The following is a 25,700-nucleotide window of genomic DNA, read 5'->3' on the forward strand; positions in this document are numbered from 1 at the left end:
AATAGTACAGTTTTTACTGAAGCATATGCAAGCAAAATATGGGAATTAGACTAGATTTTTTGGTGTTTTATTTTTTCGTTTTGTGTTCTCTCAAATTCCTGATTCTATAAAGTTCCTTCTAAGCCTAACCTTCAATATAATACACCCTCATTCTTTTTTTTAAAGATTGTTTTTTAATGTTTATTTTTTCAGAGAGAAACAGAGTGCAAGTGGGGGAGAGGCAGAGAGAGAGGGAGACACAGAATCTGAAGCAGGTTCCAGACTCTGAGCTGTCAGCACAGAGCCTGATGCAGGGCTCAAACTCATGAACTGTGAGATCATGACCTGAGCAGAAGTGAGGCACTTAACTGATTGAGCCATCCAGGTGCCCCGATACACCCTCATTCTTGAACTGACAAATTTAATACTATGTCATCTGGCTAGCCCATCCAGGAGTTTAAAAAAATGTTGTGGAACAAATGAAAATTGCAAGAGGGAATATTTTTCAACAAAGAAATTAGTAAAAAAAACAAAAACAAAAACACAGACAATACAAAGAAATAATGTTACTTAACAATTGAAGTCATAATTTAGAAAGATTAAAAGATGCATTCAGTGGTCTGAAGTTTATTGAATAGAAAATTGAGTAGTACTAAAGTATATGAAGTGGTGAGTAAAATGAGTGTGTGGATTTTTAGAAAGTATTATCTCACACTAGCATTTAGAAAGGATAGGAGATAGGGGTGTCCTGGTGGCTCAGTAAGTTAAGCGCCCAACTTCGGCTCAGGTCATGATCTCATGGTTGGTGAGTTTGAATCCATTGGTAGCACAGAGCCTGCTTCAGATCCTCTGTCCCCCTCTCTGCCTCTCCCCTGCTTTCTCTCTCTCTCTCTCTCTCTCTCTCTCTCTCTCTCTCTCAAAAAGAAATAAACACACACACACAAAATAGGAACGATAGGAGGTAGAAAATTAGTGAAGCACAAAGTTAATCTTCAGGTATCTATGATTCGAGAAGAACTGGAATTTGGATAGAGGTAATGCAAATAAAGAGAGGGTATCTGCTCTGAAATAAGAAAGAGCCATAAGGTATGATTTAGCCACAAAGTGGCAAGAGACATCATGGATGACTACTTATTTATTTATCTGTTTTTAACTGGGTGGCTTTGGGTAGGCATTCAAATATGTAAGAAGAAAAAAGAAAATTATTCATGAACATGAAAAATGCAAATATAAGAAAGGGGATGGGAAAAGAAATTGGACTGTAAAGAACCTTAGAAAATTTAGAATGTGAAAAAGTAAATGTAACAGGATTTTCTGAAGTGGATGAACTCAGTACAAACAACGCACTATGGTTTTCAAAAACAACAACAGAAAAGAAAGAATGATAATTTAAAGGAAATTTTATGCAACACCTGTGTGGCTTAGTCCACTGAACATCCAACTTTGTCTCAGGTCATGATCTCCAGTTTGTGGATTCAAGCCCCGCATCGGGCTCTGTGCTGACAGTTCAGGGCCTGGAGCCTGCTTCAGATTCTGTGTCTCCCTGTCTCTCTCTGCCCCTCCCTGCTTGTGTCCTCTCTCAGTCTCTCTCAAAAATAAATAAATAAACGTTAACAAAAAAGGAAAGTAAATTTTAAAGACATGACTGACCTAAGTAAAATATTTTTCAGCTTAAATAAAGTCAAATTTAACTTTGGATGTTACAATACTGATCACTTCATCTAATTCTATGATTTTCCTAGTCATTTGTATTCATTTATTATACAAAACAAATGTTTTTAAAGTATATTATTAATGATGATCATTCAATCTCAGTGAGAAGAGTTAATATTGAGGTAACGGTAGACAAGAAACAATAGAGCTAGCATGTACACAAGTTTTTATAATCACCCATTTAATTTCACATATATTATTTACTTTCTATTATTTTTAAAATTTTTAAATTTATTTTGAGAGAGAGCAGGGGAGGAACAGAGAGAGAGGGAGAGAGAGAGAATCCCAAGCAGACTCTGTACCATCAGTGCAGAGCCCGAAGCAGGGCTCAAACTCATGAACTATGAGATCATGACCTGAGCTGAAGTTGGACACTTAATGGGCTGAACCACCCAGGCTCCCCTAGCTTCATATTCTTTATCCCTTGAACTAATGAGGTACCAAATACTCCCTTGATTTAAACACTTTATTCTGGACATGGGTTGTAAAAGTCTTCCTAAATTTCTATGTCAAGATATATTTTTTGAGTCCAAGTATTTACTTCTGATCTCCTTCAAAAGTACATTGAATTAATAATAAGCTAGAAATAATAAAAATATAGTATTTTTGGTGATTACAATATAGGTCATCAACAGACTGGATATTTTTTTAAAACTTCAAGGAAAGAGAAGGAAATTGAATGGAAATATTGGATAATATAAACAACAACATAATAAAACAAATGAAATATAGTGCTTCCAGGATAATGTAGGTCACTTTTTTTTCCAAATAGCACAAATTGTTTCCAAATTCAGAGCCAAACAATACAGTAAGTAGAGCAGACCATGAAGCAATCACCAGGATACTAAACAGATGCCTATATTCATGGAATAAATGGGCCAATAATCTTTCCTCATATTTTATACACAGAGATGTACAGTGAACTGATTGCTACTTCTATCCTCCAGAAAAAACATAATCTGATTGGTATCAAAATTCTCAAATGCAAAACTGGATGTTAAAAAAAAGTCTACATGACTTGAGGAAAATTATTTTGTATTAGAATTCAGTGTTCATTCAGTCCATTATTCATGTCCAAGAGAAAAATGAAGACATTTTGAAAAATTGACAGAATATTTAAAACATGTTTTAAAGCATTAGATCGATAACAAAGTAGCAAAGATAAATGGGACAAGATGCCAGAAAATAACAGAAAGTAAACAAAAATGAATCCTGCCTTCGGTGGTGTTTTTCCTCAACATGTACTACGCATTTTCTGATTTAGAAGAGCTCTCAGAAAGTCTGGTAATATCAGGAGAGCTTTAACAGTATCACAGCATTGGGTAGGATTAAGCCTTGGAGTTCAGAGCTTGACAAGGATTAGGGGAAATAGATCACCAAAGGAGTGCCCAGAGAGTGAGGGTAAATCAGAAATACAGCAGTCATCACAAAGTATGTAACCTGTCAGCATTAGCTCAGTTCTAATTAGAATGGCATGATGTGCTTTTACCCTAACTGCTTATCAGAACTGAAGTGAAACCTTTTTTGGTGATGATAACAATACGGATGACATAAAAGTATTCTGACAAGTTGTCCTTCATAAACTCAGCATTTAATAATAAAAAACCATATAACAAACACAAAAATTAACAGAACCAAAAAGCAAACAAAAAAGGAGAAAAATATTCAAAAGGGAACCAGATACTTAGATTACCAAATAACTATGATTATTATACAAAGCAAATTGGATGGCAAGATGAAAAATTTCAGCCATGAACCAGAAACTAATAAAAATCAATTGAAGAGGAGTGACACAAGCAAGATGGTGGAATAATAGGTTTTCAGCTCATGTCTCCTTATAGAAACAAATATTTGACAGTCATCCATGAACCAAAATGCCTTTGTGGGAGCTTTGGGATCCAAGAAGAAGGTTGTAAGACCCAGGTAGAGCCCATGACTGAAAAACGGTAGCTTTGAGAAGGCAAGCCCATACACTAATGGCAGGCCTCCTGACCATAGTCCTGGCTGCATACTGGAGGCAGCCATGTCTTTTGTGAACTTGGCTCCAGTCCCACCTGTATGTAATCCTGATACTAGCCACTTTTGCCAAGGGAATCAGTAGAATCCATGCCCATCTCTGCCCTCTGTAACAGGTATACCAACCTCAGACCTGATTGTGATCCCTGAAGCAGTTGCCATGGCTTGATTCCAGCCCCACTCTACCACAGACCAGGGGCAATTTTGCCTGAATAGAGACAAGCCTAGTGGCCCAATGGGAACCAGTGGGGGCTACACCCATCTGCAACCCTGCTAACAGATCTGCCAACCATGGAGCCAACTGTAGGCCAGATGATAGCCACAGACCTGGTTCCAGCGCTACTCAACCATGATCTCAGAGGTAGTCCCATCAGTCCAGTGACCCAGCAGAAGGATTTTACCTGCCAAAATCAGTCTAAAAATTGGAAGGGGTATCTGTTCTTTCAAACACACATACCAACTTAAGTTACATAGATCACAAAGAATCAGATAAACATGACACCAACAAACGTAACTAATGAACTCCAATAGCTGGTCCTAAAGAAATGAAGATCTATAAACTACTTAATAAATAATTCAAAATAATCATCTTAAAGAAGCTCAGTGCACTACAGGAGAAGATAGACAACTAAATGCAATCAGGAAAACAATACATGAACAAAATGAGAAGTCTAACAAAGGAGTAGGTACTATAAAAATGAACCAAACAGAAATTATACAGCTTAAAATATAAATACTAAACTGAAAAAATTCAACAAAGAAAAAGTGCAGTCAATATATACATCAGAATATTATTTAACCTCCAAAAAGAAAAACATCCTGCCATTGAAGGAACATGGATGAAACTGAGGACATGACTCTAAAATGAAATAAGCCAGTCACATGAAGACAAATATTGCATTATCTCAGTTTTATATGGAAAAGAAAGAAAGGAGGAAAGGAAGAAAGGAGGGAGGGGGGAGGGAGGGAGGGAGGGAGGAAAGAAGGAAGGAAGGAAGGAAGAAAAAAGGGAAAGAAAGGAAGAAAAAGAAAGAAAGAAAGAAAGAAAGAAAGAAAGAAAGAAAGAAAGAAAGAAAGAAAAAAAGAAAGAAAGAAAAAAAGAAAAAAGAAAGAAAGAAAGCCAAACCAACAGTGACAGAGAGTAGAATGGTGGTTACAAGAGGTTGGGGCATGGGGGAAAAGGGAAGATTAAAAAAAAAATTAGAAATAGAATGGTAGTTGCCAGAGGAAGGGGTGAAGAGTCTATGGGGAGTTATTGTTGAGTGGATAGAGAGTTTTCAGTTTTTGCAAAATGAAAAAGTTCTGGAGATAAATGGTGGTGATGGTTATAACAATAATATAAATGTATTTAACACTACTGAACTGTACACTTAAAAATGGTTGAGATAGGGGCGCCTGGGTGGCTCAGTCTGTTGAACGTCCATCTTCAGCTCAGGTCATGATCTCGCGGTCTGTGAGTTCAAGCCCTGTGTCGGGCTCCGTGCTGACAGCTCAGAGCCTGGAGCCTGCTTTGGGTTCTGTGTTTCCCTTTCTCTCTGCCCCTCCCCTACTCATGCTCTGTCTCTCTCTGTCTCAGAAATAAATAATCATTAAAAAAATTTTTTAAATGGTTGAGATAGTAAATTTTATGTTATGTGTATGCTACTACAATAAAACTCAGGGGAAAAAATGGTAAAGGTAGGAAACACAAAACCCAAGGGGAAAAATGTGTATGTTATAATAGCAGTACACATTGATATAAAAATAAGAGACTTGGAGATTGTGTTTTTCATCTTGTCATCCAATTTACTTTGTATAATAATCATAGTTATTTAGGAGTCCATGTATCTGGTTCCTTTTTGAATGGTTTATACAGAAGACCATCATGGAGAACATGAGAATTGGTGGAAAGTTGAAGGAAAGTGAAAATGAGCAGTAGTTATTTTCTAAGTAGGACTCTTGATCACCTAAGACAGAGTAATGTTTTGGAGAGTCATGAAGTAGAATTAAAGTTTACAGTTTGGTTGGGCATTTGCTGAAGTACTTTGCCAACAGTGGTGTATATACTTTATCATATAAAGCCCAACATCTATAATGGAGAAGCAGAGGGAATAAAAAGAAATCTTAAGTAGAGATTAGATAGAGTCAGGCTTGATTTGTAAAGGTAAATGTTGAAACAATGGGGAAAATGGGTACCATGAGGGAGTGACCAGAGAGAGGCCAGGAATGTAAGCTTTTCATTCATCAAAAAGAGAAGCAATAAAAAAGAGAACATATCAGATCTAACCAGAATCTCTTTTGAACACAGATATTATCTTCTCTCTCTTAACCACTCAAAATTATCTGAACTTAGAAGCCAAAAAAAAAAAAAAAAAAAGATTTTCTAATGTATTCAACTGTCCTTCAGTCTTTTCCTGTCTGTACTCAGGAAAATCCTGACCTAAGGCATGCCCTGGTACTTGAAGGTCTACCTCACCATCATCCAGGGAGGGAGACAAAGAAAGCTAAACTTTGAGCTCTAGCTAGATTCTGTTTTCTCAGGAGAATGTGGAGTTTCCTTCACCTTCTGTCAAAAGAGTTAAAACACATGAAAGCCCCTCTTCAAAGACTTTATCTGTTTAAAATTAGTTATAGGTTGTAAGGAGAATCTTTCTGAGTTGGAAGAAAGCTGATACTATTATCTACAGGGATGAACACTGTCAAAAAATAGACTGTTGGTACAGGGTCTAATGTGTCTATTTTAGGGGTCTCATCTTTTGAAATCATGGTCATAACACCAGACTGCATCAGGATTCACACATTTATATTAAACAAAGCAGAAGAGTCACTAATAGCTGTTTCCTAAGAAGTCACACTCCGAAGACTTAATGACTTAAACTTAATTATTTTCATGACATCATCCCCCAGAAAGACTCCCCCCACCCCTTCAGGATATTTCGTTTCCTAACAGCTCATGAGACATAATCTCCCCTGACCTAGAAGTTACATCTGATCTGGTGATTTGTTTCTGCAGATGGTAGAGAGGAACAAATAGTTAGATGGGCTTAATGACCCATCAGCCCAAGTTTATGTGCCCAGAGGACTCTGAAGGCTAAGCTCAGGGATCCTGGGACATGCTTAGACTTAGGGATGTTTTCACTCATTATAAAGATTTTCTCCATGTGACAGGATGGACTTAGGACCTGGAGGCTTGAAGGGGCTCCAATCACCATATGTAAGCACCTAGGCTTATGCTGTGGTATTGGTTCAAGTGAGGGCTGACAGAGGAAATATTAGAAAGGTAAGGCTACATAGACAGGGGAGATGAGACACAATAGTGAGGAAGAGAAGAGGTAAATGCGGATAGAAGGGGACAATAGTCTCTTCTCTGCTCAGGAGTTATCCAAACCCCATTATCCATTCTCTTCACAAAAGAACACAACAGAGCACATGGGACTGGAACAGACATTCAGCAGGTGAGCACAGAGATATGCCAACAGGCAATATGCAGAAATTGTCTCTCCTCTCTCTCTCCCTCTCTCTCTCTTCCACACATATGCGCGTGCGTGCACACACACACACATACACACACACACACACACACACACACACACACACCTCACATAGTATACTCCTCACCGCTAGAAAGCCACAAATAGTTTTCAGTAGCATAACCACATATATTGTCTCTAAAGAAGATTGCTTTGACTAGCAAATTGTTGGCAGGGAAGCAGACCCAGCAACTAGGCTTGCTGTGATTCATCTGAGGCAGAAGAAGGCTACTGCAGGCCACTGTCATATGTTTGAGGCTAGATGTAGAAGTGTGACTGATGTCATATATAAATAAAATGATGTAGGTATTATACATTTGGTCTGCCCTATAATCTTATTTGTTTTCTCCTGCATAATCCTGGTTTAGAGGTTCTCAATTCTACATTGCCCCCCTTCCCCCACCATGCACCTACTACTTTATGGAAATATATCCAAGCCTTTTTAATGGAGCCCAGTACAACTGCTAGTTTAGTCATATCCAATGTCCCCCTCTAGTTTTCTGTGTCATAGCCTATTCATGACAGTGCCTGAAAGAAGTTACTCTCATCAATTGGTAGATCCCACCCAGCTTGAGAAATCTGTAGAATGAGAGAGAACACAGTTTACTTTCCAACTGAACTGTATTAGTTTATGTGTGAATCCATAGAATTCCAGAAATAAATCTAAATGTGAAGCTCTACACTTCTCATTCACTTTGCAATATTCTGGGTCATCCCTCTTTCCCTGCCTCCTTCATCTTACCCTATAGTCACCATGAATTATTTGTAAGTAATAAACTCTTTATAATCAAGTAAGTTATTTGTGCTATTAGGTGACATTCTTAGCTATTTATAATTAAAAGAAAAATAAAATTTGGGGAAGGACTAATAGTTTAAATAAGTACCACTTATTGAATATATCCTAAGAGCTAGTCCTTTACATGCATCGGTCATATTTGTGCTTAAAACAAGTCACATGGATAGAATTTATTAACTCAATTTTACAGAAAAAAAACTGATGTAGAAAGTAAAGGAATTTGTTCAAGGATTCCCATTAGTATGGCATAGCAAGATTTCAAGGCGTGTTTGAATGAATTCAAAGTCTGTATAAATCATCTATAATATTCTACTATAAGAGTCAAAGGAAAAAGAGCCAGTGGGGTAAAGAAAAAAATACAACTTCAATAAATTGAGAGTTGGTGGTCACTAAAAGGGAAAGATCTCTAACTATTATCAATTAAACTTTTAAAATGGACTCTGGGCTTTTTGTCCATGTGCACATCTAGAAATGGATGAAATTACTACCTTGCCTTCCAGGAATAATCCTTGAGCTTATTGGCCCACACTATCTGCCACTATTTGTGGCACACAACTGCAGCAGAAATAAGGCAACTTCCTGACCAAAATTGTGAGAGGGTGGGTGCCCTACTGAATTTGAGGTATATTATCAAAAAGAGCTCCCTCTGCTTCTCCCCTGGAAAGCTCCCCCATCAGCCAGTAAAGTATCATTGAAAAACAGCAGCCCTGAAGATGGGGCTGACTCTGGACTGTGAATCTCATGATGTGTCATCCTACTTACTTCCTCAGACTCTCCTAAGTCCCACCAGCCATTGCCCTCTGATTTCTCAGCCTTGCATACTCCCATGGCAAACATTGTTTTCTCCATATATATGAATAATTTTCTCTCTAGCTTCTTTGGAGACAAGAGATGTTCCTCTTTCTCAAGCATAGCAAGTGACTATCAATTCCTTTGCCTGGGTATTACTACTCAGCAATAACTAGCTGGCAAAGTTACATGCAATCACATACATAATAATAATAATCAGCTTAATAACTAACTCTCTTTTTCTCTTTCTATCTCTCACACATACACACACATAAGCGCACACTTACACAAATCCTGATTCTATTCAACAGCTAAATTCTGAAAAACTTGGAACCATACACTCCTGTGGCAGTGTTGGGAATGTTAAAATGAATATCCCCCAGTTTTTGCCCGCAGGCAGCAGCATTTCTATTGGTAACAAATAGATAAATACATAAAAGAAGTCATGTTGTATTAGATGCAGCATAATTGTACAATATACTAGTGGCACAAAGTGTTAAAACAATTTCCTTTATTCATTTCAGGGATCAGGAAAGATTCATTAACAACACTTCAATTTTGGTGTCACTGAAATTTGTTACTTGTTTTATCTATTCATACCTGAAGCCAGGAACAACTTAAGGACAAGGTGTAATTTTCTATGTTCATTATATGTTGTAAGAAAGATGAACGTAGTTTAATTGATAAGCAAAAGGTAATTTATTGTAAGAACATTAGGGAATGGCAGAATAAACAGTCTCTGGAGGTGTGGGATAGGAAACTAAGGCATTCCATAAGATCAGGAATCATCAAAAACAACAACGGTCTCATAGGAGAGATAGATTGAGGGAAATTTAAAGAAAGACCATCTGATTGACCACCCTTAAGTCATGTGACTATATGAGATCCATTAGGTAAATCCCTACATTTATATTATATCAAAAGACAGCCAATGGTATAATTCGGTCTTTCTCATTTGGACTTTGGATTCTCTAACACCAGATCGCACTTTGAGAAGTACCGGGTATAGCAGTTTCCCAAAAATAAAAAAGGAGCTATTTGAAAAAAAAATGGAAGAAAATATCAAGCAGATAAGCATACACTACTAGGTGAAAGACTATAAGTTCCTTCAAAGAACTCACATTATTACAAAAGTTAAAGGTCCACATAACATCACCCACAATTCATTTCAGAACAATAACATGTATTGAGAGTTACTCAATTACCCTCTGGAAAGAGCAGAATCTCTAAAGTTTGGAATCAACCACTCCTGCTATTACCTCCAGCACACCAGTTAAGGTTTGTCATTTCCTATGACCTTGATAAAGAAAAGATCATAAAGAGAGTGAGATACCTACGCCTCAACAGGAATTCAATGACACTTGCTGGGAGAATGACTTCCATCAATGACACCCACTTCCATCCCCCCTTGTTTCACCTGCTAGGAATCCCAGGACTGGAAACTGTACATATCTGGATTGCTTTCCCATTCTGCATTGTGTACCTGATTGCCCTTGTGGGGAACATCACCATTCTCTTTGTGATCAAGACTGAACACAGTCTCCACCAGCCCATGTTCTACTTCCTGGCCATGTTGTCTATGATCGATCTGGGTCTGTCCACGTCCACCATCCCCAAAATGCTGGGCATCTTCTGGTTCAACCAACAAGAGATCAGCTTTGGGGGCTGCCTTGCCCAGATGTTCTTTATCCACATGTTCACAGGAATGGAGACTGTTCTCCTGGTGGCCATGGCTTATGACCGCTTTGTTGCCATCTGCAACCCTCTCCAGTACACCATGATCCTCACCAATAAAACCATCAGCATCCTAGCTTCTCTTGTTGTGGGAAGAAATTTAATTCTTGTGACTCCATTCGTGTTTCTCATTCTGAGGTTGCCCTTCTGTGGGCATCACATCATCCCTCATACGTACTGTGAGCACATGGGTCTTGCCCGGTTGGCCTGTGCACCCATCAAGGTCAACATTATCTATGGGCTCATGGTGATTTCTAATATCATTGTGGATGTGATCCTGATTGCCTCCTCCTATGTGCTTATCCTTCGAGCTGTTTTCCGCCTTCCTTCTCAGGATGCCCGGCTAAAGGCTCTCAATACCTGTGGTTCTCATGTCTGTGTCATGCTGTGCTTTTACACGCCAGCTTTTTTTTCTTTTATGACACACCGTTTTGGCAGAAACATTCCCCGCTATATCCACATTCTTCTGGCTAATCTTTATGTGGTTGTCCCACCGGCCCTTAATCCGGTCATCTATGGAGTCAGGACCAAACACATCCGAGAGAGAGTTGTGAAGATATTTGTACAGAAATAATAGTTCAGTGTCAACATTTGGAAAATATATCCACATACCACCCACATTTTAATAATCTGAGCTCTGCTTCAAATTTCCTATTAGAGTAGATAGCAGTAGCCAGATTTTTATTTTTTATTGGAATTCATTTAGAGTTGACAGGTAACTTTGCTGTCTGCTCTACCCACCCACCCCATGTAACTGGACGAAGGGAAAGCACTGATGGAAAAGGAAGATGTCCTGGAGGCAGCAGTGGTTTGGGAGTAGAATGGCTGGTGGGAAAAGATGAGAACACTCCCCATTTTTCCGTGTGTCTTCTCTTTAGGTACGTTTAGACCCTGAAGGAACACTGATTCAACAATCTCACTTTGTGGATGAGGAAAATAAGGTATAAGCCATGGCTTGGTGACAGTGTCTAAATTAGTGCATATGTTCCACAGATTTATATTCTGTATATTAATCCTCAAGTTTTGTCTTCCTTCTCTAGAGTCATTACTCATTTTCATTTTAATGGTTCCCCTGTCTTGTTCTTACTGTCATTTTTGTTCCCTTTCTTCTTTCTAATCTAATTCTTCCCATTTCCCTCTCTTCCTCCTTCTCTCCCTCTTTTTCCTCCCCCCTCCTCCCTTCTCTCCTTCTCTTTTTATCTCTCTCTCTCTCCCTATCTCTTCTTCACTGTTTCTCCAATAAACCAAGTATCTGTGAATTGAAGAATATGGGAGAATACAGTTTAGACATTAAAGATATATGACATTATTTCCTCACAGCAAAGTCATTTTAGATGTGAATAATTGTATGTGTTCTATGTCTAGTTCTAACTGAATTCTACCTAAAATTTTCCTTCTTTGCTACACCATTTACCTTCATATATACAAGATTCCAGAAAATTTGGAAAAGGAAATCAGCATCCTCCTATGGTTTAAGCACAAAATCAGTCTTGATAGCGAATTCAGAATAATCTCAGTATGATTTATGAATAATGCAGATTTCCAATATGTAGTACCATTTTCCAAACTCCAGGTATAGGTAGAGAATGTAGTTTGCTATAAACTAGATGAAAGGATCACTGAACTTTAATTTGTGACTGACTAGGGCTCTTTTTGAAAAAAATCAGAAATCTTCATCATATCTTCTGTTTCAGAACCACATTCTCGTTTTGCATGATGGTAAGCAAAATACTCAAAAGCACACCAGAGTGGAATATCAGAAAATGAGGATAGATATAGCTAAGAGTACAAGCAAAGCAACAATACCTGTTGCAATTTCTGTAAATCTGGGCAATTTAGGTGAATCTGATCAGCTCTTGGTCTGAAGTTTGATACTGGCAAAGCAAAATTCTTGGGTCCTATAACACCTTGTGAAATACCTTACTCCTGTGAGCATGAAAAAGTTTGCTTGTTTGTTTTTTTCAGCCTCTGTCTCTTAGTCCTAAAATATAATGGACAAAATATTTTGAAGTTGGGAAGACATTAAAATTCACCTGATCTTTCCCATTTATTTTATATATCTCCTTTATTTTACAAGTAAGAAAACCAAGGTCCAAATAAAGGCAGGAACTTGTGTGCATAAAATGTATGCATATTTAGCAGCATTTTGATTATAAAAAGAGTAGATAACTCATATAAATCATATAGATCACTCATACAAATCATATAAATCCACAAACTCCTAGCTCTTGTAAAACATTTAGGTTGAAAATATTTTATGTATGTACATGAGGCTCAACCATTGGTCCCATATGGAGATATCTAGGAAAGTGGGAGAGAGAGCGAGTATCCTAGGATTGGTGTTGGTGATGACAGAAAGGAGACTACAGAAAGCCTAAGTACAGGAACAAGCAGAAGAGTAACAGAGTGAAACTGGTACAGTCCTCACCAGTGTGGTCCATCAGTAGTGAGTGGTAAAGATTGGCCAACTCCCTGGTCATCCATATCTATACCACATATAAACATACTAAAGACAGGGTTTATTCTGCAGTCAATGATATGAAGCAGTCTATAGCATGTATACAGACCGCTGGTTAAATCTATATATGATATTGGTAAAATTCAATGTAAAAGTAATAGTGTACATAATGTGGAATGGGATTCATTATAATGCTGGTCCTGAGATGGACCATGAGCAAACTGCTTAGACCTGGTTCAGTCCCTGTCCTAGGCTCCCTTCCCAGGGTACCTCTGTGCTTTGGAGTAGCTTCTTCAAAATTTTCTAAGTTTGTTTCTGGTACATGGGACTGGTTGGGGACGGCACTGCTGTCTGACAGGGTGCCCTGAGCCTAGATCCGGCTGAGCACATCAACCCAGTCCTCAATTCTCCTCTTTAGAGAACTCTGTGACTCTTTTTCTTGTACCCACCAGCTTGGAAAATCAGCCATTTGACTGAAGACGCTTTGTGACCTGTATCTATGGGGTTGTCCTGAGATCTCATGGCTAGGACCTGGGTTCAGTAGAGCGGCTTGGTGAGCAGATAAGATTTTCTGGACAGCGAAGTTTCTCTTTCATGGAATTCCAGAAGATGAAGCCATCACAATAGTGCTGACATGCTGATTGGAGGTGACCCTCACTCATCACTTCCTGCAGACATAGGAGGAGTTCAGGGCTCTGATTTAACCATTGGTCCTCTTCTGAACCTTGGGCTTGAGTTATGTGTTAGAGCTGTTCACTGACTCCCACCCATCTATGTTCAAACTTAGTGCTGCCTCCTAGCTACAACATCCAAGGGTGGCAGTGGGAGCAGCATATATCCTCTATCTCACTGCCTCCTCTACCATAGCATTGGTACCCAGAATGATTATCCCAACCCTTCCATAGGCTCCATACTACTCACCAGGTGTTCCTCCAAAAATGGTTGCATTTACCACTCCAGAGTCTTTTGAGAACACTGTTCTGCAATGTCATTAGGTACTTTCAATCTATGTCCTATTTTATCTCCAATTGATATGATGACATGCTGTCTTGAGCCAATGTTAAGTAATGTCAGATGAGGTAGGGGCATTCCTTGTATGAATGGGAAGGTTCTCACTCTACCCACATGCCTCACCTATACTCCAAGCTGGTGACACTGCATAAAAGGGAGCAATGCAATCAGAACTGAAAAAGATCACTTTCTAGATATACAGTGATTAGGGACTAAATATTTCAGGTGGCTAAAAGATGTGTTTTTCTAAATTAATGTTATAAAATTCAAAAAAATAAATTTAACATGAACAGAAAAAAACTATCATGCACATTTTCCTGAATGATCTGGTTAAGCCTGACATTTATGGTCATCACCAATGAAAGACAAGACAAACCTTTGAGAGATCATTAGAAGCTGCTATTCATAAGTAGTACAGTGAGTGGTGCAGCATCTTAAGTAATGGTGCAATTAGTATTAAATAATTAGAATTGGAAATGCCAGAAGCAAGACAATCTATATTGTTTTGAAGAGCCATGGCATTGTAAGTAATAACAGTGTTAGTACCTTACCTTTGTGGCAGGAGAAATTAAATGGTCAGAATTGGTCTGTTTGACAGTTTAAAAAACGTGAATAGAAAGTTAATGTAAGGGAATAGAAAGAAGAAATTATCTGGAAACTATAAAGGATCTCCATGTGCAGTGATTGAACAACCAAGAATACATATATTTTCTACCCATTATCCTAAATCTTCATCAATAAATTATTATATATCACATATGTACATGAATTTTATAATAAATTTATAGTCAAATTGTTAATATATTCAGGAGCCTTACAAAAATATTTGTCCAGGCACTGCACTCAGTGCAGGGCAAGTCCTGCACACATTTTTATATCTAGTCTTGGTTTGCCCAATTTCTAACTTCCTTTTGCACTCTTGTGATGGGTGTCAAAATAATAATGCGCTGGACCTGGAGCATGATCCCAATGTCTTGGGAATAATCTGTATGCAGTTTGACTATTGGTTTGTGGATGAAACTATACGTATGTGTATGAATGTACACATGCTTATGTTTGTGTTAAATGTGGCATAAATTTACTAGTGTCTGTGATTATTAAATGCATTTCCACATAGGCTTAATATTAAATATTTATGACATAAGAAGAAAAAAATATACAAAAAATAAAAATAATTGAGGAAATGATGAAAAAAATACAATAACTTCCATGTTTAATGATATTTTATCAGATTAAATGTTTCAAGACAAAGCTGTTTTCTATAAACGTCCTCTGCCCTCCCAGTCACTCCTTCTTCTTGGGAATCCTTTATGCAACACCCAGTACTTTACAGAATATAGAAGCCAGTCTAGCTCATTGAATATCAGTACTGTTTATCTTCAATACTGTTATCCACCAAGACCTTAGAAGCAGACATAACTCAATCTCACATAAAGAAGTAAACGTTCATGAAATTTAAACCAGATACAATATCTTCTCATATCTGTTTCAAAATTGACCTACTAAGTGGTTTTTCGATCCATAGATCATGATAATTTAGTCAGAGCCTTGATATTATCCTGCTTCAAAACAAAACAAAACAAAACAAAACCAAAAACACAAAAAAACACAAAAAAGCTCAACCAATCAAACAAACAAAAAAACCTTGTAAAAAATCCAGATGCCTGCAGATCCTTCCATTTTCCACATGCCAAGTTTTAAGAAAATTTCCAACAATTTTCCCAAGTGGTTTCATGATTTTTACACCTGTACCAACAAATATGAGGGTTCCAAGCACTACATTCTCACCATTTGGTCTTTTTGGTCTTTTGAATTTTAGCTACTCTAGTGAGCGAAAATCAGTATATCATTATAGCTTCAATTTCCATTTTCCCATGGCAAATAATGTTGTTCATATGTTAGCAGAAACCATTTTTTCAATCTTTTGTGAAATGTGTTAGTCTTTTCCAAGAACTACAAAATAAACTACTTTGAGACATATTTCAGTGTAGTTCAAAAGTCTTTGAGAAAGTGGTGTTCAAATGAAAAATTGCTTATGTTAAAAGTAAAATAAGACTAGTAAAATTATATATAGCATATGTAATATGAAATATCATATATTACATATGGTATATTATATAAAATAAAATTAAGTTTAAATAGAGGAATCTTCAGGAAAAGATAGGGCTGCCTGTTGGCTATATTAATCAGAGTTTTGGAAAAAGCGGTTGGCAAACACAAGCCGGGCCCCTTATATTACAACAAACTATTGGCACAAGGAATGATAAGGATAGTGCAGGTGAGGATATGTACTTCTTGGCCTGAAGACAAGAAGTTGTTCTTGGAACTCAGAGACTCAGAGAGCATTATGAAAAAGGCTTCCTGATAGGAGCTGAGATTTGTTTTGAAGGACTCACCCAACCCATGATGACCTTCATGTCACCTGCAAGGAGAGAGCAGGTTGAAACCAGAATATCCTGACTTTACTTCTGTCCTATCCTCTGATGGCACTTTCTATTTTTTGAACCCAACCAGATGCCAAAGGACAAGGGAGGATATGGATGCGGTGCATACTTGTGAGTACTCTAGGATACAGAATATGGAGTGCTCCTGGAGCAGCAAAGAGAAGATATCCAGCACATTGGCCCACATAAATGAAAAGCTGGAGGAAAATTCTGAACAAAATCTTCAAAGCCTGCATTCATATATATTTCCCTTTCAATTACCACTCTATATTCGTTTTTCAGGATTATATGTGTGTTATCAGATATTGTCTCTTTCTACTTCTTTTCAAATTTTTATTTAAAATATAGTGCACATACAGTGCACTACTGGTTTCAGAAATAGAATTCAGTGATTCATCATTTACATACAACATCCGGTGTTCATCATAACAAGTGTCCTCCCAAATACCCGTCACATCACCCATCTAGACACCCCCACCCACCTCCCTCCATCAACCCTCAGTTTGTCCTCCATCATTAAGAGTCTCTCATGGTTTGTTTCCCCTCTCTTTTTCCCCCCTACCCTATGTTCATCTGTTTTGTTTCTTAAATTCCATATATGAGTGAAATCATAAGGTATTTTTCTTTTTCTGACTTATTTCACATAATACATCTAGCTCCATTCACATCATTGCAAATAGCAAGATTTCATTCTTTTGATCACTGAGTAATATTCCATTGTGTGTGTATATACAGAATAGAATACTGTGATTGATGTGTGTGTGTGTGTGTATACCACATCTTCTTTATCCATTTATCAGTTGATAGACATTTGGGCTCTTTCCATAATTTGGCTACTGTTGATAGTGGTGCTATAAACAACAGGGTGCATGTGCCCTTCAAATCAGCACTATTATATCTTTTGGATAAATACCTAGTAGTGTAATTGCTGGGTCCTAGGGTAGTTCTATTTTTAACTTTCTGAGGAAACTTCATACTGTTTTACAGAGTGGCTGCCCCAGTTTGCATTCCCACCAACAGTGCAAAAGTGTTCCCCTTTATCCATATCTTTGCCAACATCTTGTTTCCTGAGTTGTTAATGTTAGCCATTCTGACAGGTGTGAGGTGGTGTCTCATTGTGGTTTTGACTTGTATTTTCCTGATGATGAGTGATTTTGAGCATCTTTTCATATGTCTGTTAGCCATCTGAATGCCTTTTATTTTTTTGTTGTCTGATTGTTGAGGCTAAGACTTCTATGCTAAATAGTAATGGTGAGAGTGGACATTCCTGTCTTGTTCCTGGCCATATAGTAAAGGCTCTTAGTTTTTCCTCATTGAGGATGGCATTAGCTGTGAGTCTTTCATATATGGCCTTTACAATGTTGAGGTATGTTCTATCTACCCCTACTTTGTTGAGGGTTTTTATCAAGAATGGATGCTATATTTCATCAAATGCTTTTTTTGCATCTATTTACAAGACCATATGGTACTTATCCTTTCTTTTATTAATGTGGTGTATCACTTTGATTGGTTTGTGAATATTGACTCATCCCCGAAGCCCAGGAATAAATTCCACTTGATCATGGTGAATAATTCTTTTAATATACTATTGAATTTGATTTGCTGATACTCTCTCTTATTGTTCTCAGGGTTCCCTTAGAAGAGATTTAAATTTCCTTTTATGCTTTTAGCAAGACCAAGAGTTATGCAAAATAATGCTGATTTAAAAAAAAAATCATGTGGCCTAATACACTTTGAAATCAAATATGGTATGTTTACCTTAAGGGTTAAAATAAAAAAAAAAAGAAGGAATGAAATAATCATGTAATTGCCACCCATGTTCTATGTTTGTGTTCCTAGGTATTCCCACATAATTTCAGTACCACAGTGAAATTTAAAATGTAGGTAGGAGGCGTTAAGCCTCTGACTGGCTAGTGAGCTGGGACCTGTTTGAGGACAGTACTTGATGGAGGATGCAGATTGCTTATCATCTGTAACTAGAAGGTATTTCTGACCAGGAAACATAGAGCTCTACCTCAAGGATATGGAAATTTTCCGTCCCATACTCCAGGCCCAGGGACATGGCCCATTGTGAGAGGCCCTTCTCAGGGGACTAGGCTCTTATATAACTCCTTGGCTCTGGCTATTGAGACTCAGTCACACGCAGCTTGCAGTCTGTGACATCCAGACTGCAATGACTTCTCAGATGCTGGGCAGAGGTAGGTGAGTCAGCTCCTGTATATGCTGGAAGAGGGTTCACAATGGCAGTAACAAAAGTGTTCGTGTGATGAGGGAGGTCTGCTGGCTCAGCCAGAGTCTCTGTAGCTGGGGCCATCTCCAAGTGGTGCAGCAAGAGAGAGAAGTTGTGGTGAGAACAACATGGATTCTTAGCTACACATCAGTCATTCCCACAGAATGACACTGCGAAACACTCACTAATAAATAATAAATAATAAACTGGTATCAACAAACCCAGGATCCCTATATGTATATACAAACATATAACAAAGAATGTCATATTCAAACATGAAGGAAACTATCAATGGTAACTCTCATTAGCTGGCCCAAATGAAATCTTTCCTTCTCTGCATCCTTCTATATTGTCATCTCGGAAGCGAATCTCTTACACTGGGCACAGCTATCCTAGTGAGAGAAGGCTACAGCATATCTAAGAAAGGGGAACAGATAGGTTGAAAGATGGAAAGCCTGGGAACCTGCTACAGAGGTTATTTAATTCTGCTGCAAAGAATGGAAGCCAGTCTAGTAGAAGTCCAATAGTTTACCAGAAATTTGAATGTCTGAAAGGAAAGAGAGAGGTTCAGAAAAGGAGAAGAAGAGAGAGCCCCAGAGGGTTATGTGAAGATAAAGTTAGGAAATATACATAGAAGTGCTTATTACACAGAAAAAAATCAGTAAATGGGGAAGATGACTATGTAAGTAATCATAATGCTTACAATAGAGGCAATGATCTAAACAGACAATAATTTTTGCCAGTTATGAAAAGCATATTGACTGGGGACATTGTGAACCTATAGTATATTTAGAATACCAAAGCACCTTTTGGGAAGTTTCCCTATAAAGACTGGTAAATAATGGAAGGATAACTATGACAGTAGAAAGCAAAATACTGGAATTAGTCGAATTTAAGATCAATGAAATTGGAGACTTCAAATGCATCCCTGCTGCATGCCCACATTTGGAATAATACTTGGCAAATAGTAAGCACTCTATAAATATTAATCAAATGAATTAAAAGATTCATAACTGAGAACTTCTATAATAGATTAAGGCAGAGGGTGGTAGTAATGGTAAGTTTACAGATGATAATAAGTACAGAAGGTGAAAAAGTTATTGGGAGAAGTTATTAGAACATGTAACAATCTATAAGATTTTAGAGCCTTGATACATGAGCTTAATCTTTTATTGCAAGAATAATATAACAAACCCAATGAAGTGAAATAACCTCCATTCCCCTGCTCACCCTAAGTTACACCATGAGAAGTGAACAGAGGACATCTCAAACTGTTTATGAGCCCTCAATCCCTCTCCCCTGGTTCTGCACAGAGTCCCTTGCTCCTTTCTCTTAGAATGTGAATCACTGCTTCTCAATCACATTTTATTAACAGGATTATATCGATTAGATATATGTTTTTCAAAAGAAAAAAATACTGAGGGCCATTGGTGAAGAGAGATAAATTATAGAAAAAGTTAAGATAAAATATTATGGAAGTCTTAATTTACTCAATTATTGTAAACAGGAAGAAAAGTTAAATTTGACAGCTATTTCCGAAGACTAACCCTATTAAATTGTTATAAAGTTGACCTACTGCAATGCTTCTCCATCACTAATAGAATGGTACAGGATAACATCATCTCCAACCTGGATGTTTGTGATAAGTTTTTAACTGATCTGATTACAAATGCACTTCTTGCCCTGAATACATTTTGACAGTGAACCAGAGTGATTTTTTTGAAATATAAATTGCATCATGTTACACTGTACCTTATAATCTTACAGTGTCTTCTCATTGCTTCTAGTATGAAGAGAAAATTCCTTAAAATTAACCATAAGTACCTACACAATCCCATCCCTCAGTTTTTGCACTTCCTGTTCCCATTAACTAGAAGTATTCTTCTCCACTCATTCCTCTCTTCCACTTACTGTTACTAGACTCTTATCTTTCAGCTATCAATGTAGTTAACACTTCTTCAGGAAAGCATTCCCCATGAACTCTGGTCAGGTTAAATGAGCTTTAGTATACAGTGACTCTTCTTTGTAGCCCAGTTGTTACTTTACACTATTTAAATGTATTTGGTTAAGGTTGGTCTCTCTCACTAGACTAAATGATCCTGAGAAGAGGGCCTGGATTTGATTGAATTTGCCCACACAGTACTTTAAACACTAAGACTAGGCACCTAGTGGTTGCCCAATTACAGTTAACTGTGTTTAAATGGAGAATTTCCAGGATTTAATGCCTGTTTGGATGTGAAGCATGAAGGAATATAGAGAAGAGAAAAGTATAGATGATGTCTCCAAGGTTTCTTGCCTGGGATACTGTGTATATAACACCATCAACTAAAATTCAGGAAAATGGAGAAATGGTTTCGGAGTAAAGATGATCAACCTACTACAGAACTTGGTGGATAAGATGTGCCTTAGTTATAATCGAAGCAGACATTCTGTAAAAGTATTTGGAGATGTATAGTGAACTGTGAAAGAAATATTCTAGAAACGTATTTTGAGAAGCACCAGAGAAAAAATGTAGTGCTTACAGTTAGGAAAGTGAATGGAATCATTCTCAGGAGGCACCTGGGTGAGTAGAGACTGCAGACAAGGACAGAACACTACTTAAAAGAAAGATAAAGGAAGACAAGAGTAAGCACATTTCAAAAAGTATTCTGAGAGTTAGATGAAAAACACAAAGAAATGTTTTAAAAGCCAAGAGAGACTTCTTGAAGAAGATCTCATGGAAATGAGGACATTAATAGATGACGAATTTACCATTCCCTGGTTGTAGGCATGCCACAGCCAGTTATCTTTAGTTATTTCTAGTCTCCAGGTAACAGAAAAGCTGGAGTTATAATGACTGTGTGAGATTCAGTCTGAAGCCCAGAAAAAAAACGAAATCAGAGCATGTATTCTCAAGTGACAGTTACTTAGAGTGAACTTAGATCTATAAGCTTTTCTGTAGTACACTAAAGTGTGTGTGTGTGTGCATGTGTGTGTGTGTGTGCATGTGCCTGCATTGGAAGTGGGGATTATGTCTGATGCATCTCAGAAAGGTTGTTTTATTGAACTAGGAATAAACATGAATTTTATTCAAAGCCACAGAGCGTAGCAAATTAATGTTTTGCCCCAACCATAGAGTTACAGAGAATATTTGCAAGTAGAGAAAGTAGACAGAGTGAGATGTGAGGTTTAAATGAAGAAAAATAAATAAGGAAAGAATGTTTCCCAAGACTAAAGGATAAGATAAGGCCAAGGGAGAACAGAGACACAATGCCATCTGTAGCATGTACTATCGTATCTCTCCCAAATCTGCTTTTTAGGACGTACCCATCTATCCCTCGGCTGCTGGGGATATCAGATTCTGAGAGCTCACATCTGCACCCCGCCCTGGAAAGAACTACCTCATCCAAAGTTGTGCCCCATCACACAGGGTGGTCCATGGTCAATGACTAGATACCACGGGAATACAAATAACTGACTTCCTTGCCTCATGGTGGGATAATTTAGAAGGGCTATTCCAGCTCCAAAGCTTCCCATTTTATCATGGGAGGTATCAGATGCAACCTCACAAAAGGTCAGTTTCTCCTTTGAACAGATCCTACCTTATTGACATTTTCACAAGTATGTTTCCCCAGAAAACTCAAAATTCCTTCTGCACACCATTCTATATCCCAGTTCTGTTCCTATGGAATTTAATCTAAGACACTGTATATAACAGGAAAGATTGTTATTTCTACTCTATTTTCATTTGTTAATTATTGCTTGCCACTAATTAATGACCACAGCCTGTCACTGTATAAAGTATCATGATATCATGGAGATAAATCTGACACTGGCTTTGATGCCAAGGAAATTATACCCTAGTGGTAGATATCTACCAGTTTCTCAAGCTGGAATGAGCATCAGAATCACCTGCTGGGTTTATTCGCAGATTATTGGACCTCACCCCCAGAGTTACTGGTTAGGTGGATTTGGAATATTGTCTAAGAATTTGCGTTTATAACAAATTACCACATGATGCTGATACTCCTGGACTAGGGACACACTTTGAGGACCAGTGATAACTAACATAACAGAGAGATAGATAGACTTCTGGAAAAAAATAACAAAAAGTATAAGTAATCCTGAAATAAGTCAATTAGGGAAGGCACTGTGGATGGTATATCATTAAATCTGGGCTAAGAACTATTTTGTTGATTGGAGCTTGTAGAGAAGATTTCCTCATTGGAAGAAATAAGAAGACATGAAGAAGAAAGTATTCAGAAAGTATGAAGTTCAATTTAACCGAAGTGTAGAGGTAAGACTATATAGGTGGGTCATAATTAGTGTTTAAGAGTCTTTGGTGTCATTTTATAAAGTATTGACTTTTTTTCACATAAGGCACTATTGCTGGTTTTATTCCTGTATGTCAGAGTTGGCAAACTTTCTCTATAAAGGGAGAAAGAATACATATGTTTAGCTTTGCTGGCCAGTAGTTCTTGAGCATGACTGCTCAACTCTGCCACTGTAAGGTGGAAACAGCCATAGAAAACATGCAAATTAACAAGAATGTTTGTGTTCCAAAATATCTCTATTTACAAATGCAGATGGTGGGCCAGATTTGGCTCATAGCTCAGAGAATGGAGATTTCACTTGCTTATGATAATGAATCTGATAAAAATAAAATTTTTATTTTATTGGCACATTCACTAAAAAGGAGAAGCTAGCTTACACTTTGAGTCTGGAAATGATTTTTTTCACTCACAGGAGAATCTACACAATTTTTCAGTTGTTCAGCTTAATTATGACAAGAGCATTTAAGTCATTGTGAGACAATTGGTTAATTGTGACAATGTTAGTGAATACATACAAGAAGTTTATAACTTCAAGTGAACAATATAACTCTTCAGAGCTAACATTTTAGAAAACGTAATTCCTGTAACAAACACATGATCTTAAGGTTAGAAATAACAGCCATCAAGTTGGAAGCTGCATATCACAGAAGAACCTGTGTTTATAGTCACGGAACTGGTGAATATATAAAATAAACTTGAACACAAACTTTGTTCCTTTTGCTAATTCTTTCCCATTGAATTCTTATTTCCACCAAATTTAGGTATTCCATATTCTGTCCTAGTTCACTGACAGATTAAATCATTTAGCCCTGAAGTTTAAGTTTCGTGCCAATGAGATGTTGTCTATAGTTTCCTAGTTAATACTATTGTGATTTATTATAACCTCTATTTTTCTTTTATCTTTCAAAATGGCCATGAACAAATTAAGTATTTTAAATGGTTTTTTTAATGTTTATTTATTTTTGAGAGACAGAGAGAGACAGAGCACAACTGGTGGAGTGGCAGAGAGATAGGGAGACACAGAATCCAAAGCAGGTTTCAGGCTCTGAGCTGTCAGCACAGAGCCTGACACAGGGCTCAAACTCTGAATGGCAAGATTATGACCTGAGCCGAAGTGAGACAGACGCCCAACCGACCAAGCCACCCAGGAGCCCCAGGAATTAAGTATTTTAAACTAGTAATAATTATATCCCACAAGTAGGGGTGTGATTATCATATTGGTATTTATCATCAGTCCCTCTAGAAGCAGTAGATGGGAGGAAACACAAAAACTGAAAAACCAAGTAAGACAATTTGGTAATAGATCAGTTTCACAATGTTGGTCAGCCAAGGTATATTGGCGAAAATAAAAATAGAAAAATAGGGAAAAAATGAAGATAAAAACATAAATAGTATAAATTTCAAAAACAGAGCCAACAGTGCTTAATAATTAATTAGAAGAAATAATTATGATGAATAAATTATTCATAGTTTTCAACTATTTGTTACTGAAAAGATACTACACATTAATAGAAATAAGTACATTGCCTGAGAAATAATAGGGAATTCATGGCAGGAAGTGGCAAATGGAATGGAAAGAGGTGGTCTCAGGAAATATTTCTCCTTCTTCTCCTCAGTGCTGACATTTACATAGAATCTCTACGCAGGGCAGAGTAGCAGCATCACGTGTCTACAACTTTGAATTCTCAGACCAGCCCACATGATCCGTGTTGTCACTCCCAATTTCCAAGTTTTACAATTTGATGATTAATAGAAGCAATTATTAATTTGGATATAGTTTTTAATCCTTTTGCCTGAACTCCATTTACCCTCTCTTTAAATGGGGACAATAGTGGTACTGATCTCAGACCTGTTTTAACCTTTATGCATAATAATACTTGCAAAGTACTGAGCAAGTACTTGGTGCATAATGTAGAGCTAGACTTTTTCATCATAACACAACCTGAGTTATTTTTCTTCTTATTAGAAAGGAAAATGAAAAGAATTCTCTGACATATTAAAGGGTGCATAGAAAGGTGAATCTAGTTAAATGTAATAGGTGGGGCGGAAGGTGTGGATATTGATTTTCATGGGATCAGACCCAATTAGAAGGAAAAAACTGGAGGCACCTAGGTGGCTCAGTTGGTTAATCGTCCAACTTCGGCTCAGGTCATGATCTGGCAGTTCATGAGTTTGAGCCCTGTGTTGGGCTCTGTGCTGACAGCTCAGAGTCTGGAGCCTGCTTCAGATTCTGTCTCCCTCTCTCTCTGCCCCTCCCCCACTCATGTGCCCCTCCCCCACTCATGTCTCTCTCTCTCTCTCTCTCTCTCTCTCTCTCTCCCTCTCTCCCTCTCTCCATCTCTCCCTCTCTCAAAAATAAAATAAAAACATTTTTTAAAAAAGTAGGAAAAGACTGGACCAACACAATCCAGAGAGTGAACACCTCATAATGTATTTTCCCTCCTCCAGTAGGATTATAGCACATCTTTGAAAGCAACTGCACAGTACATTATTTTTAAAAATTAGACACAGTATGAGCAAATCCCAATCTAAATGAGATATCATTATACCTCCAAAGCAGTTTTTGAGGCCTCTGTTAAAGCCACGTCATGGGAATTTCTGTAAAATTGGTACCACCATATCAGAACTCATTGCACTCTCAAAGGAACATCAAGGCAAAACATATGGCACTGCCTTAGATGTAGCACTGCCCACACTCAACAAGCCCA

At 37.6% G+C, this 25,700-nt stretch overlaps 1 protein-coding gene across 1 annotated transcript; it reads left to right on the forward strand.

Annotated features, from left to right (window-relative positions):
* The first annotated feature begins 9,164 nt into the window (after positions 1-9,164).
* Positions 9,165-11,110, forward strand: LOC101086596 (olfactory receptor 52E4). The gene has a single exon (XM_003992912.6). The coding sequence runs from the start codon at positions 10,157-10,159 to the stop codon at positions 11,108-11,110; it is 954 nt and encodes a 317-aa protein (XP_003992961.4). The 5' UTR covers positions 9,165-10,156.
* The last annotated feature ends 14,590 nt before the right edge of the window (positions 11,111-25,700 follow it).

Source organism: Felis catus, chromosome D1, assembly GCF_018350175.1.
Source record: "Felis catus isolate Fca126 chromosome D1, F.catus_Fca126_mat1.0, whole genome shotgun sequence".
Classification (NCBI taxonomy): Eukaryota; Metazoa; Chordata; class Mammalia; order Carnivora; family Felidae; genus Felis; species Felis catus.

Coding starts and splice junctions, on each gene's coding strand:
- LOC101086596 (XM_003992912.6), top strand. CDS start 10,157: ATGACACTTGCTGGGAGAATGACTTCCATCAATGACACCCACTTCCAT.